We start from the raw sequence: 16,092 nt of genomic DNA on the forward strand, positions 1-16,092 counted from the left end.
GCATCCCCTGCCAAGGTCAAGCAGAACAACTATGTGCCCGTGTCCTGATACACAGATGAGGGCCAGACTTGGGCCTCTGTGCTGAGGAAGTTTATCCCCGTGAGCATACTTGTGGCTGTTTGCAGTTCAGGGGGTGGAGACCAGGGCCTCCCGAATGCTGGGCAGAGTGGTGCGGTGGTCCAGAGCTGGAGCCAGAGCCTGGCCCAGGGCTGCCACATCTTAGGACAGGTTACTCCAAGCTGCAGGGACCACAGCCTCACGAGCTTTGAGGCCTCAGGGCCCTGTGCTCCTTCCACCTGCCCCTCACGCCCCTCACACACAGTCTCCTCTCCTAACACAAAGACATACTCATTCAGGACGATGATTTCCAACTCCAGGTCGCCTTTGTCTTTGACAACCTGGTTGTAGCGGCTCCTCCATGACTCCAGAGTAGATAAAGCTTCAGCGACATAAAGGTCCTGGAACACAGGACAGCGGCTTATCAGCCCGGTGTCCACACAGGCTGAAGGGAGGCAGGGTGACCTAACAGCCCCAGCCTTCCTCTTCTGCCTCTCTCAAGGTCAGAGGATGCTGGGAATGGTACAGAAGAGCTCCCAGGCACGCAGCATCCCACTGCATCCTGTGGGCAGATCCCGAGCCATCCTTTCCTCAAGATGGATGTGCTAGACCGTCCTAGCCCTTCAGCCAGGTCCCTTTCCCCAGCCACGCCCCTCCCAGCTCATTCACCCGCCGGGGGGCCAGGCCTGTCACCTTGTCAGCGAGCTGCACGTGCAGCTGCTCGGCGTACTCCTCACTCTTCTCCGCGCGCTCCTTCTGGGCTCGGATGGCCTTCTTTAAGGTCTCTTTGTCTCGGTCTCCCTTCTGCTTCAGTTCCTTCAGCTGCTCCATGATGGCCTCCACTTCCGCCTTGTGCTGGTTCCCACTGCGCTCCAAGTTCTGGAAGGAGACAGAGGAAGGTAAGAGATGGGAAAACAGCTAAGAGGCATGGCAGAGGAGGAGAAAATGTAAGAACAGACACCAGCACCATGGTGCCACCCCTCACACCCAGGTCTCTCTGACCACAGAGAGCTTAAAAAAAAAAAAAAAAAAAAAAAAAAGATTTATTATGTATACAGTGCTCTGTATGCATTTACACCCGCAGGCCAGAAGAGGGCATCAGATCTCATTATAGATGGCTGTGAGCCACCATATGGTTGCTGGGAATTGAACCTCTGAGACATCTCTCCAGCCCCCCTACAGAAAGCTTTGTTTTGTTTTTGTTTTTCAAGATAGGGTTTCTCTTTGTAACAGCCCAGGCTGTCCTGGACTCACTTTTGTAGACCAGGCTGGCCTCAACCTCACAGCATCTGCTTGCCTCTGCCTCCCAAATGCTGGGATTAAAGGCATGCACCACCATGCCCAGCTCCCTACAGAGAGCTTTTAAAATCATCAGATACCCAAGTGACCCAGAGCAGCCAACTTGGGAACCTGGAAAGCATTTGAGACTACTGACTTCCCTTAGGTAGTCACGAGAAATCTAAGAGTGACAGCCTCTTCCTGCCCCAGCCAGGGGCCCACAGCACCTTGATCTGCATGCACAGGCGACTGTTCTCAGCTTCTTTGCACCGGAGCTGTGCCTGTAGATGCCCACGCATGGACTCCATGGACTTGGAAAGCTCAGACGCTGTCTTTGCTTGAGCCTTGGGAGACAGAGAAAGGGATGGAGCCGGCTCCCGCATGGCAGTGTGCTGAGTGGGCTCCTCCCCCGGCAGGTGCTGGCCGCAGTACCTTCTCGCATTGTATCTCCTGGAGGAGCTCTTCCACTTCCTTGTCCTTGTCTTGCAGCAGTAACAGCAGGCGCTGGGGGAGACACACAGTCACGGGCCTCCGACCACCCAACACGGGCACCCAGGCGAGGGGGAGGCACACAGTCACGGGCCTCCGACCACCCAACACGGGCACCCGGGCAAGGGGGAGACACACAGTCACGGGCCTCCGACCACCCAACACGGGCACCCGGGCGAGGGGGAGGCACACAGTCACGGGCCTCCGACCACCCAACACGGGCACCTGGGTGAGTGTCAGAGACCTGGGCTCGGAGCGCCTAGCCAATATTATTGTTTTGTTTTGTTTTGTTTTTTGAGACACGGCTTCTCTGGGTAGCCCTGACTGTCCTGGAACTTGCTCTATAGATCAGGCTAGCCTGGAACTCAGAGATCCACCTGCCTCTGCCTTCTGAGTGCTGGCATTAAAGATATGTCTCCACACCTGGCTCATAATAATTTTTAAATATGACAATGAACATATGTTTCTCAGTTTAAAAAAAAAAGTGATACTAACTGGAAAATATATAAAAGCACAAAGCTCAAAGGATCCCTAAAACATTCTTGCCCAGCGAGAGCCACACATCATTCAAAATGAATCTAAAATGCATTTTGTTCTGTAATCTACAAATCTCTCGTTTATCTAATGTGACTAACTCTTCAACATCTTTTGAAACAGCTCGGTGTGCAGAGCGTCATAGCTAGCTCAGCTCTCTAGGCTGGAGTGTGGGAGAAGCACTGCCAGTGCCCTCAACTCCCACTCCTTCCTCAAAGCTGCACTTTCGCTCCTCTTTCCTTTCCCTCTCTCCTGGCCTTACAGATGGCTTATTAAGAAAGCACTCTGAGAACATGAGGGCTACCCGAGCTGAGGAGAGGTACACACAGGTTGGCATCTTCCACAGTCATCACTAGTCAGGCAGCACGGCCTTGCCTGCCTCTGGTAGGACACAAAAGGCCACTCAATACCAGAAGCTCCAAAGCCTTGGAATTAAGCAGCCTGAGGAATTTTAAGCCCAGGCCTGCCAACAGCTCCCCAGATCCTCTGGCCACGGCCTTCCCCATTTGTCTCCTGCGCTCATGAACTAACATCCTGAGCAGCTTCCAGTTCCACGGAACACGCAGCCCTGGGGAAGAACCCTGAAATGGGGGTTGCGAAACAAAAAGGTATGGACTATTATTTTTCCTTTTGAGACAAGGTCTCTATTCTGTAGCCCCGGCTGGCCTCAAACTCACAGAGATCATCCTGCCTCTGCCTCCAGAGTGCTGGGATTAGAAGTGTGCGCTACCACATCTGGCAGTGTGCACTGTTTGACTGCTGGGAATCCAAAAAAACAAACCCAGGTTTAAGAGGGCCAGGAAACTAATGCTGAGTCATGCTGGTGTCTCACTGTGTGCAGCAAAGTGCATGTCAACCTATTGTATAGATCACAAAATACCACCCAGAGAAAATGCCAGAACATGGCCCCAGCCCTGCTCTGGATTTAGCATCTCCATGCATGGACCCCTCTGGACCCCGACTGTTGCCTGGCTGCAGTTACCGCTTTCTCTGAGTCCGCCTCCGCCAGCCGTTTCAGTAATGTACCTTGTTGCTCCATTAGTCTGTCGGAATCCTTCAGAATGGTTAGAAAAGAACCAAGGTTTAGATAAATACAGTGACGATGTCTCACTAACGCTTTTATTTTCCCCAAACTATATTTCTAATCACACTAGTATATATTAACCCAGTCTTGTTATAAGGTCATGACTGTTAGTAAAAGCTCAATACACACTGCCACATCCACCCTCCAGATCTCTAGACCACTAGTTTGATGGTGGGCCTTCCCAACCCTTTTCTATACATTATATTTAAGTTACTATTTTTTGGCCGTCCCAGAACTTGGTCTGTACACCAGGCTGTCCTCAAACTCCGAGACCCACCTGCCTCTGCCTCCTGAGTGCTGGGATCACAGGCGTGTGCCACCACACCTGGCTTGTGTGATTCATTTTACTTTTAATTTTCTTTTTAAAAATTAGATTTTTTTTTCACCCTCTTATGGATATAGGTGTTTTGCCCACTTGTGTATCTGTGTACCACATATGTGCAGGGCCCATAAGCCAGAAGAGAGCATCAGACCCCATGGGACTGGAGTTATAGGTGGTTGTGAGTGACCATATGTGTGCTGGGAATTAAATCCAGCAGCTCTGGGTCAGGCGTGGTTGCGCACGCCTTTCATCCCAGCACTTGGGAGGCGGAGACAGGCAGATCGCTGTGAGTTTGAGGCCAGCCTGATCTACAAAGCAAGTCTAGGACAGCCAAGACTACACAGAAAAACCCTGTCTTAAAAAACAAAAAACAAACAAAAATCCAGGACCTCTGGAAGAGCCATCCCTGCAGCCTCAGTGTGTATGACTATTTAACCTGCCTATGTGTGTGTGTACCAAATGCGTGCGTGGTGCCCGTGGAGTCAGAGGACGGCATCAGGACCCATGAAACTTGTTATAGATGGTTGAGAGCCACCACATGCATGCAGAGAACAAACTCAGGTCCCCTGCAAGAGCCATGAGTGCTTTAAAATCACTGAGCCGCTGCAACAGCCCCTTCACTTTATTCTAGGGTTTTGTCTGTTTTCTTATGTATATGAATGTTTGCCTGCACATATGTCTGGTCATCACATGCATGTAGTACCTACAGAGGCCAGAAGAGGATATCACATGGCTGTGAGCCACCATATGGGTACTGGGAACCAAACAGATCCTCTGGAAGGGCAGCAGTTGTGCTTAAACATTGAGCCATGTCTCAGCCCTCTCTACATTACACTAGGCGCACCTACAGACATTTTCACCTTTTCTTAAGGGAGTAGGCAGGGACTAACATGCAGTTTCTAAAGAATGGTATAATTGGGACTGGAGAGATGGCTCAGAGGTTAAGAGCACTGACTGTTCTCCAGAGGTCCTGAGTTCAATTCCCAGCAACCACATGGTAGCTCACAACCATCTATAACACAATCTGAAGCCCTCCTCTGGCCTGCAAGCAGATATGCAGATAGTGCGCGCGCACGCATGCACACACATATATCATAAAAAATATATATATGAAAAAAAAATGGCTGGAGAGATGGCTCAGAAGTTAAGAGTACTGACAATTCTTACAGAGATCCAGAGTTCAATTCCCAGCAACCACATGGTGGCTCACAACCATCTATAATGTGATCTGATGCCCTCTTCTGGCATGCGGGCAGAGAAATGTATACATAATAAAAAATAAACCTTTAAAAAAAGAAGGCTGGGTGGTGGTGGCTTATGCCTTTAATTCCAGCACTGGGGAGGCAGAGGCAGATGGAGTGCAGTGAGTTCAAGGCCAGCCTGGTCTACAAAGCAAGTCTAGGACAGCCAAGACTACACAGAGAAACCCAGTCTCAAAAAACAAACAAACAAACAAAAAAAACCGATGTAATTTACAAGGCAGTGGTGGTGTACTCCTTTAATTCCAGCACTCAGGAGGTAGAGTCAGGTGGATCTCTGGGAGTTTGAGGCTAGCCTGGTCTACAGAACAAGTTCTAGAACAGCCAAGGCTACACAGAGAGACCCAGTGTTAAAAACAAAGCAAAGCAAAACAAACAAACAAATAAAAAAACCAAATACCCTCAAATGACGTCTGTGTTATTGTACGAGGCCAGGACACAGCCATGGTATCATTTATGTGTTACAACCTGACTTTTTTGTTTGGATTTGTTTGTTTGTTTTGAGACACTGTCTCACTCTGTAGCCCAGGCTTGCCTAGGACTCACTATGTAGCTCAGGCTGGCCAAAACTCTTCGATCTTTCTTCCTCAACCTGAATGCTGAGATTACTAGGTATGCACCACCATGCCAGCCTTGCAATTTCTCTTTTAGATTTTATTTTACGCATATGACTGTTTTGCCTACATAAATACACGTGTGCTTAATTCCTGTGGAAGTCAGGAGGTGGCATCAGATTCCTTAGAACTTGAGTTATAGATGGTTGCTAGTCACCACATGAGTGCTAAGAACCAAATGTCTTTGGCTACAAATAGTGCTCTTAATCTCTGAGCCATCTCTCCAGCCTCACCTTGTTTTGTTTTGTTTTTAAAGAAAGCTTTCTGGAGACATACATAATTTGAATGCTATACAGTTAATATCATAAAGTGTAGATTACAGTGACTGGTGCTTAATGGCACTGCACTGGGTACGCACAGGCCATTTGCCCAAACAGAACTCATCTGCTCCCATAACACAAAAAGTGAGTGAATTCCCTGTGCTGGCCATTTCCCAACACATACCTCACCTACCCTACACCTGCAACATGTACTGTTCCTACTGGTCAATTACACCAGCCCTCCCAGCCTTTTACATCACTTCTGGGGATTTGAACTCATGTCCTCATACTTCTATGGCATGTATTTTCACCATCTGAGCTACCTCCCTGGCCCACTTTGTCTCTTAACCTTCCATTACACGAACTCCTCGTACAGTTTGGGCAATGAGACTGTTCTTGGCTTTAGACTCTCAGACAATGAGGCACAGACACTGCTGGCATGGAGAGTGGTTTCTTGGTGTGACACCAGGAAGAGGGACGCAGCAATTCGCATGTCCCCTGCAGGAGCTGAGTGCTCACTGCCCTGCTCTTGCTAGTCCTCGGTAGGCAAGATCTTTGCCAGCAACAGGTGTGCTGTTTTAACTTACACTTCCCTCATCACCAGGGAGGCTCTGCATCTTAGACTGCTTCCCCCTGACCATTTTCTCACTTCCTGCCTCTCTGTGACTGCCCCCAGTCTGCTTCCTGCCACCCAAATAAAGCATCCCTTGAAGGAGGCTCACACTTGTTCCCGCTGATTTCCCAGGTCCCCCATGCCGTTCCTAATACCCAGGAATTGACGAGGGAGAGACAGCGCTGAGCACTTGGGAGACTCATGGAGCGAGGACGGCCTGAGCCACACAGTGAGAACAGGCCTCAGGAGGAGGAGGGAGGTGAGAGCAAAGCGAAGGCCTGCCGCTGCTGCCTCCAAACATGCCTCTCAGCTCCCCTGTACCAATGCCTTCCCTAACCTCACCTGCTCCAGGTGGCGCTCTCCCACTTCACAGCTGAGGGCGGGCTCTGAGGCCACACAGCTGCAAAGGGCAGTTGGGCCCTGAAGTGGACCCAGAATACAAAGACAGAACCAGACCCTGAGCACTTGCCCCAGAGGCAGGCCCTGAGCCCCACAGAACAGAGCTGGCATGCCCTGAGTTAAGAACTCAAGGTGGGGGTTGAAGAGATGGCTTAGAGGCCAAGAGCACCACCTGCTCTTCCAAAGTTCCGATGTTCAATTCCCAGCAGCCACATGGTGGCTCACAACCATCTATAATGAGATCTGGTGCCCTCTTCTGGTATGCAGGGGTACATGCAGACAGAACACTGTATAAATAATAAATCCTTTAAAATGTGAATATTCTTTGTATAATTAAAAAATAAAAATAACAAAGGACTCAGGGTGCTGAGTAGCCCTATTCAATATGAGACAGACTCCAGGATAATAGAGATTACATCATCATAAAAGGAGAAAACTAGGGGGCTGGAGAGATGGCTCAGCAGTTAAGAGCACTGACTGCCCTTCCAGAGGTCCTGAGTTCAATTCCCAGTAACCACATGGTGGCATACAACCATCTATAGTGTGATCTGATGCCCTCTTCTGGCATGCAGGTGTACAAGCAGGCAGAGCAATGTATACATAATAAATAAATAAATCTTAAAAAAAAAAAAAAAAAAGGAGAAAACTAAACCTGCTGTGCACACTTGAAATCCTGACAATCAGAAGGTGAAGGCAGCCATGAAAAATTGGAAGCCAGGGCTAGAGACGTGGCTCAAAGCCTTAGTGCTTGCTGCTCTTCCAGAGGCCCCGCTCCCCTGTGGCAGCTTACAACTGTATTCCAGCTCCAGGGGATCCTAAGCTACTCACCTTTGGCCTCTTAGGGTACTGCACTCACATGCACCCACCCAACCCCACACATACACAGCCACTCACACCCACAACCAACCGCCCCCCCCCCCCAACACCACACACAATTAGAAAAATCTTGAGCCGGGCATGGTGGTGCCTTTAATCCCAGCACTCAGGAGGCAGAGACAGGCAGATCTCTGAGTTTGAGGCCAGCCTGGTCTACAAAGCAAGTTCCAGGACAGCCAGGGCCACATAGAGAAACTCTGTCTCAAAAAATATCAATAAATAAATAAATGGAAAAAAGTAAAAAGAAATAGTAAATCTTAAAAAAAGAAAAAAGATTGAAGGTCAGGGACTGGAGAGATGGCCTGGCCGTTAATAGACAAGGATTCTGATAGCCGGGCGTGGTGGTGCACCCCTTTAATCCCAGCACTCAGGAGGCAGAGGCAGGCAGATCACTGTGAGTTCAAGGACAGCCTGCCAAGGCTGCACAGAGAAACCCTGAGAGAGAGGAGAGAGGAGAGAGAGAGAGAGAGAGAGAGAGAGAGAGAGAGAGAGAGAGAGAGAAGGAGGGAGGGGAGGGTCCCAGAACCCACTTGGAAACTGTAAACTGTCCTTAACTCCCGAGAAGGAGGGAGGGGAGGGTCCCAGAACCCACTTGGAAACTGTAAACTGTCCTTAACTCCCAAGTCCAGAAGACCCGATGCCTTCTTCTAGCCTTTGAAGGAGGTACCAGGCATGCATGTGATGCACAAACATAAATGCAAAAAAGAAAAGTGAAGGCTAGCCTGGGTTACACAGAGAGCAAAGTCTACAGAAGACCCATCTCAAATCAAAACCAGAGCCAAGGGCTTGGCTTGTCACCCGGCTTTTAAGACAGAAACAAAACGTTCAAGAATGCAAGGTTACACTTTAGCTCCCCATTGAGACCCTACCACAAACACAAAACCAAATAAAAGCTGAGTGTCATGGCATCTACTTGTAATCAGGAGTTCAAGGCTAGCCTGGGTCTCCACTGTAAATCCCAGGCCAGCAAGGGCTACTGAGTGAACATCTCGTATTAAACAAAACAAAACAAACACAAAGAAAACCCTCCCCCTGATCCTCACAAAAGAGAACAAAATCAAAGTGGCCATTGTGAGGCTTTCTAAAAGTGCCACGCCCTTCCCAGGACAATTTACTAGGCACCTGTCACAAGCCAGAAAGGATGTCAGTCCGTCAGTTCTCATACATAAGTTGTCATGTTTGTACAACCCCAAGTGGAGGGTGTCCCCCACTTTATGGGGAGAACTGAGGAATGAATTACCTGCCTGAGATTTCCAAGTTGAAATTAAACAAGTATAACAATTTTAGAGAAAATGACAGCTATAACTAGCATTACTAAAAACATAGTGTAGTACACTATTTATTTATTTAGAATTTGGCTGTAACTAGCAACATTAATAGAAATATCCTATAGAATATCTATCTGTTTATTAGAAACAAGCTCTAGTCACTGGAAGTCACTGTGCAGCCCAGACTGACACACCCTTGGCAGGCCTCACAGCTCCCAGGCCTGTGCTGGCATGTCCATCCAAGGACCGTTCAAGCACAGCAGGGTGACAGACATGAGCACAATGTGACAATTCAAGTGTCCTCAGCAGCAGCGATCCCTTATGATGAGAACAGAGCAACAAACACCCAAGCCCTAAGGAGAAAAGCGATGTCATTAAAGTAATAGTGGGATATGGTGGCTGACACCTGCAATCCCAGCACTTGCGAAGCTGAAGCAGGGGGATTGCTGTGGGCTTGAGGCCACAGACTGAGTTCCACGCAAGCCTGGGCTAAGGAATGACACCTTTGTTTCAACCAACATGATGTACAGACACACATGCAGGGAAAATACTCATATACATAAAAGAAAATAAAAATAAAATCAAAACTATAGCTTCCCTTTGAGGAGAAAATTATCACAAATGGAGACGCAAGGGACAACACATTGGAAGCTGGGCAGTGAGTACAACATTTTTTTTTTTAATTTATTTATTTATTATGTATACAGCATTCTGCCTGCAGGCCAGAAGAGATGGTTGTGAGCCACCATGTGGTTGCTGGGAATTGAACTCATGAACTTTGGAAGAGCAGGCAGTGCTCTTAACCTCTGAGCCATCTCTCCAGCCCCAAGCACAACATTTTTATTAGTTGTTATGTGTGCCTCTCTGTGTGTGTGTGTGCACATGCATGCTTGTGTTGTGTTTGTGCATGTGTGAGAGCATAAAACAAACAGAAACCATCTGATACACTCTTTCAGGAATGTTCACTGGGCTGGGGATGTAGCTCAGCATGGAGCTCTTGTCTAACATGCACGTGCGCTGTCTCAATGCCCAGAACCATGGGAAAACACAAATGTCTGCTAACCTGGCAGTGTTCATAACCCCAAGAGCCAACCCTATTGGAAAGCCACCAATGAACGAGTATGGACACAGACGCATATGGACTGCCCACCATCATCCTGTGAACATGGGGGTGGCTGCCATTTGTGACAGCATGGCTGAACCTGGGGAACACAATATTAAACAAGGCAGACAGACAGACGAAGGCACCATCACCTCATGCACTTATAATACATAGTCTGCAAGAGTTTAAACACAGGAGCAGAGATGGGTAGTGAGTGACCAGACGGAGGAGGTGAAACTGGTAAGATACTGAGCAAAGACTCAAAATTTCAGTTACAAGGCTGGAGAGATAGCTCGCGCGCGTGCGCACACACGCGCGCGCGCACGCGCACACACACACACAAAGTTAATCTTTAAAAAAAATTTCAACTACAAAATAGTACATTTAAGAGACCCACCATGCAACATAATGACTCTTGTAATATGGTATTAAAAATGTTGAAAGCACTGTTACTATAAAACGGTTTTAAGTGTTGTTACCACAAATGTGAAATGTATGTCCTACATATATTATCTTTTTTTTTTTTTCAATTTAGTTGATTTTATTTTATGTGCACTGGTACGGGGGCAAGGGTGTCAGATCCCTTGGAACTGGAATTACAGACAGTTGTGAGCTGCCATGTGGGTACTGGGAATTGAACCGAGGTCCTCTGGAAGAGCAGACAGAGCTCTTAACCACTGAGCCATCTCTCCAGCCCCTTTTTTGGTTTTTTGAGACAGGGTTTCTCTGTGTCCTGGACTCGCTTTGTAGACCAGGCTGGCCTCGAACTCACAGTGATCCACCTGCCTCTGCCTCCCGAGTGTGCTAGGATTGAAGGCGTACGCCACCACCGCCCGGCCCTACATATATTATCTTGATTCGATAAAGTACATCTATCACAAAACAGCATGCTGAAGCCAGAAATGACAGCTCAGATCTGGACTTCCAGCACTTAGGAAGTACAGGATGGAAGACAACCTTGAGACCCAGGCCAGCTACAAAAGGGGACACCACCTCCACCCCAAAACACTGTTGCCCTCCTGTTTGTCTTCTACTCTTTTTCTATGTTTAAACCAGGCACGGTAATCCCAACACCCCGGGAGGCAGAGACAGGTGGATCTCTGTGAGTTCGAGGCCAGCCTGGTCTACAAAATGAGTCCAGGCCAGCCAGGGCTACACAGAGAAACCCTGTCTCGAAAACCAAAGAGTCTGTGTGTAAGAGATGTTAAAGGTGGCAGACACCTTTAGTCCTGGCGCTCAGGAGGCAGAGACAGAAGGATGATCCCTGAGTTCAAGGCCAGCCACCTGGTTTACAATCGAGTTCCAGCACCAGCAGAGCCAGGTGTCGGGCTCTTCCACCTCTCAGCACTGGGGAGGGGACATGAGGGGATCAAAGATCTAGGTTGTCCTCAGCTAGAGAGTAAGTCTAGAGGAGCCTGTGCCTCAAGACTCTCCTCAGAAAAAAAATAAAGATGAGGCCTGCAAGACAGACGGTTCAGCAGGTGAGGGTGCTTACTGTGTAAGCCCAGTGGCCTGAGTTCGATCCCTGGACCCTACATAAAGGGAGAAAAACCAACTCCACAAAATTATCCTCTGATCTCCATTTGCCATGGTATGTGTGTACATATACATGCACACATGCCATGTGCACACGCGCCCTATTTTCCTGTGGCACTAAGGGTTTAATCAAGAGGCCTGCATGTGAGAGGCAAGGCCTTCAACACTGGGCAACATCCCCCAGCATTTTACCTGCCCCTGCTCTTTTTTTTTTTCCCAAGACAGGGGTTTCTCTGTGTAGCCTTGGCTATCCTAGACTCACTTTGTAGACCAAGCTGGCCTCCAACTCACAGTGATCCACCTGCCTCTGCCTCCTGAGTGCTGGGATTAAAGGAATGTGCCACCATGCCTGGCTTCCCCCCTCACCCCCCCATGCCTCCCATTTTTTCTCTGCCCTTTTGAAATCTTCATTTGCAACATGGCCTCACTGTGTAGTCTAAGTGCGTGTCAGGGCTACAGGTGCCCCTCAGACACTCACGGCTAACACCACATGCACGGTCCACCATACTTGCACAGTGTATACTTGGAATAACTAGGAAAAACCAAGTGATACCATCAATTTGCGGGCACCAGCCATTATGCATTTTCTGCCTACCATAAACTGCAGCCTCCAGCATTTTGAAAGCTGAGATAGAAAGACTGTGTGCTTCAAGTCAGCTTGGGCTACAACATTATGACCCGAGGAAGAGAGAGAGTAGGGAAGAGAAAGGAAAAAAAGAAGAAGAGAAGAGGAAACTTCAGGTCTAGGACTCCAGCTCCCAACACCGCTGAGGTCCTTCTGCTGCCTGGCCTGGCCTCAGCAGCAGCTATGCCAGTACCCGACACTTGCCGAGGCTCTCTCTGGTCTGCTCAGCCAGGGCTTACAGAGACAAGCAAGCAGGGCTCAAGGACAGGGCAGGCAGGATAAAGAAGACACACTGAGGATGCGGCAGGTCAGAGCCTCACCTCTTTGCAGTGCTGTTCCCTCAACAGGTCTCGGAGGGTGCGGTTGGTTTCCTCAAATGTGCTTAGCTTCTGCAGGAGAAGTTCCTTCTGCCTCGTTAAGGTGTTGATGTCGGTGCAAGTCATCTGTTTCTCCTGGAGAGAAGCACGTGTTACCCAGAGCAGGGGAGGTAGGCCCCCATGCACGCCACACAACAGGCCCATGAGGACTTCCAAGAGCTGGAGGTGCCAGGGAGCCCAGACAAGAGGAGCTGAGCCACAGGCATCAAGGGCAAGTCTCCTGGGAATGAGCCTGGGGCAGGAGAGAGGTGGAAGGAGGAATGGGGATGCCTCGGAATGAGCCTGGGGCAGGGGAGAGGCGGAAGGAGGAATGGGGATGCCTGGGAATGAGCCTGGGGCAGGGGAGAGGTGGAAGGAGGAGTGGGGATGCCTGGGAATGAGCCTGGGGCAGGGGAGAGGCGGAAGGAGGAATGGGGATGCCTGGGAATGAGCCTGGGGCAGGGGAGAGGCGGAAGGAGGAATGGGGATGCCTCGGAATGAGCCTGGGGCAGGGGAGAGGCGGAAGGAGGAGTGGGGATGCCTGGGAATGAGCCTGGGGCAGGGGAGAGGCGGAAGGAGGAGTGGGGATGCCTGGGAATGAGCCTGGGGCAGGGGAGAGGCGGAAGGAGGAATGGGGATGCCTGGGAATGAGCCTGGGGCAGGGGAGAGGCGGAAGGAGGAATGGGGATGCTCCCAGTGAATGAGCATGGTAAGGTCAGGCGTCCTGCAGAAGGCCAGATAGATGGCAACATCTGGTGGCTGACACTTGCAGGAATCAACCACATGCCTTGAACTCACTGTGATCCCAAGTGGCCCATGATTTAGTCTCTTCAGATGCTCTGATCAACAGAGATCATCTTCGAGGACCAAGGCCCAGGAAGTGAGAGTGGGGGGGTTGGGACTGAGCAGTTAGGTGTGCCCTCCCCCAACCTGGAGATGTCATAAAGTCAGCTGATGACTGCGTAAAGCCCCCGGCCCCTCCCCCCACCCCCACCCCACACCTTCCTAGGGCTCCACCTACGGTTTTCAGCTTCCCGATGGTATCCTTTAAGGCCATGACTTGCTTGGCAGCAGCTGCTCCATCCATTTCAGCCTCCACCAGCTTGGACATGAGGCATTCCTTCTCCTGCTGCAGGTGTTTCTTCTGAAGCCTGGGGCCAGAAAAACAGGTCTCCTGAGCGCTCGCAGGGCCCAGCCTGCCCAGAGCTCTGAAGTCCACCTCACAATGGCCTGAGAGACTCCTTTCCTGCCAGCAAACAATGGTGAAGTGGTGCAGAGAGCCCTTCCTGCCCGGGTTGGCATCTAGGATAACGCCCCAGAGTCATGCCTGCTTCGGTACAGAACAGAGCCTCTACCCAGCACACATCAGGGCGCAGCCTACGTAGGGCTGTGACTCTCGACTGCCTCTGCGCATCCCTTCCCATCACACAGTCACACTGGCTGCCTCAGTCTGGGTCTCATGTAGCTACGGCTGCCTTTTGAACTTGCTATGTCAAAGGGACTGGCCTTGAATTCCCAATCCTTCTGGATCTATCTGCTGGTACTGGAACTAGAGGCAGGTGCTCGGCTTCTAAAAGCGTTCCCCCCCCACCCCCCCACATCCTCAAAGTGTTACCCTACGGGCTATGGGGAGTGTGGTTCAGAGGTAAAGCACTGAACATGCTCAGGACTTGGGTTCTGTATCTACAAGTGAAAAAAAAAATATCCCAACTGCAACCTCTTGTCCTCTGCAGCTAGGCTCGACCTATTCTCTGTTGCTCAGAGAACAACACCCACCCCGGGCCTCCCCACAAAATCTTCCCAGCATTTCATCTTCCAGTGCCGACCTGCCTAACCCCACAGTCCTGTCTCCCCGACAGCCCATTTAAAGCAGTTCTCTGGCCACTATTCACAGCACCACACGGCCCCATCCTCCAGCGACAGACAGCCGCCCACAGGTGCTAGCAGAGCCGCCTGCCAGGGCCCCTTACATAGTGAAGTCCTTCTCCTCCTTGATGCGTTCGATGTTGTGTCTGAGCACCGTGTTCTCGTGCTCTGTCTCTGCCAGCTCGTGAGCCACCTCCTCCAGCTCCTCCTTCCGCTCCTCCAGGAACCTTTTGGCCATTTGACGTTCGCCTTTCTGCATCTTGACCTTGGGAAAGGGACATAGGCAAGGGCCACTGAAAAGATGGCTCTTCTCCGAGAGCACATTGCTAGTACACCCAACCCTTTAAGAAGAGCGAGGCGGTTGTGCCTGAGGCCTTCTGAGCATTCTTGGCGAACAGTCACGCAAGCACTGACTCTCCTCGGCACACGCTCCACCTAGTCTACACCTGAAGAACCCGAGAACAAGGAAACTGAGTGATGCGTGCTGGCCAACGGTGCGGCCAGGCAGCACAATAGTTCACTTGGCATGCCACAAAAGATGTCACAAAAAAAGCACAGTGGGCTACGGAGGTAGGAAGGTCTGTTAGCCAGGCAGGCCCCCTCTCGGTTCTCCAAGAAGGTCTCAGGACCTCCAGCAGGGCAGGGGGTTAAAGTCACAGGCCCCTTAGCAGTCAGGACCTCCAGGCATGGTTTATTTCCAGCTCCACTCCCGTCTCCCTCCCCACGTGTCACGACCACATATGAAGACAGATGTCCTGTTCCTGTTCCACTGTGCTAAGCAGCAAAGGCTGTGCACTCTCTTTATACACTTCATCAGGGCAGAAGCACGAAGCCAGAGAGGGACACACTCCCATAATGGCAGCTCAAGTCTGAGGCCAGCCAGAGCTACATAGTAAGACTGTGCATCATAAAACAAACAAAAAGAGGCTAACACCACCAGCTTCCCCGATTATAGGAGCCAAATCTGAGTACCCACTGAGGGTACCAGAAGAGTACTCAGACAGGTCTCCTAGCATGGCGGAAACTGAAGCTGCCTGTTGGCTGCTCCAAAGAGACACCCTGGGAAGGCTTGCTGAGGTCAGGACACCCACAGACAGGCAGCCTGAGGGAGGCACCCACAGGGTAACCCGTTTGTTCTCAATGTACCAGCTGCCTGGCCGAGCAGCTCCCTTACCTCAGATTTGAGACAACCGACCGCGTTCATTAGACTGTCAATCTTCTTATCGTAACGGTTCATTTTACAGTGACCTGAATCGTCGTCTTCTGTAGAAAGGTCACTTAAACGCATCACCGAGACCAGCTTTTCTGAAGATGGTGGTGTGATCTCCAGACAGTGAGGTGGATTCTGATGCGGAGGAGGGAGAGACACAGCAGCTCTAAGGACAAGCCTCTGACACAATTCCACTGTAGTTATTTGCTCACTAGAGGCTTGTTGACTGCTAAATGGCAGGCAGAGCCAACACAAGCCAATGGCAACCCCACAGATCCTGACCAGGAACCAACCGCTCCAGACCCTCCTGAGGGGACTTTTACCTACCCAAGTCTAAATGATGC

At 50.3% G+C, this 16,092-nt stretch overlaps 1 protein-coding gene across 11 annotated transcripts in view; it reads right to left on the reverse strand.

Annotated features, from left to right (window-relative positions):
• Positions 1 to 16,092, reverse strand: part of Odf2 (outer dense fiber of sperm tails 2) — a 44,702-nt gene that overhangs the window by 16,408 nt on the left and 12,202 nt on the right. For all 11 annotated transcript variants that reach the window (XM_051166853.1, XM_051166843.1, XM_051166845.1 and 8 more), the window contains 9 exons: positions 15,713 to 15,883; positions 14,643 to 14,803; positions 13,694 to 13,823; positions 12,637 to 12,768; positions 3,341 to 3,412; positions 1,768 to 1,839; positions 1,563 to 1,679; positions 751 to 936; positions 349 to 458 (listed from right to left, as the gene is read on the reverse strand). In XM_051166853.1, coding sequence (XP_051022810.1) covers positions 349 to 458; positions 751 to 936; positions 1,563 to 1,679; positions 1,768 to 1,839; positions 3,341 to 3,412; positions 12,637 to 12,768; positions 13,694 to 13,823; positions 14,643 to 14,803; positions 15,713 to 15,883 — 1,151 coding nt within the window. The remainder of the gene's footprint in view (positions 1 to 348; positions 459 to 750; positions 937 to 1,562; positions 1,680 to 1,767; positions 1,840 to 3,340; positions 3,413 to 12,636; positions 12,769 to 13,693; positions 13,824 to 14,642; positions 14,804 to 15,712; positions 15,884 to 16,092) is intronic.

This window comes from Acomys russatus, chromosome 24, assembly GCF_903995435.1.
Source record: "Acomys russatus chromosome 24, mAcoRus1.1, whole genome shotgun sequence".
In the NCBI taxonomy this organism is placed as follows: Eukaryota; Metazoa; Chordata; class Mammalia; order Rodentia; family Muridae; genus Acomys; species Acomys russatus.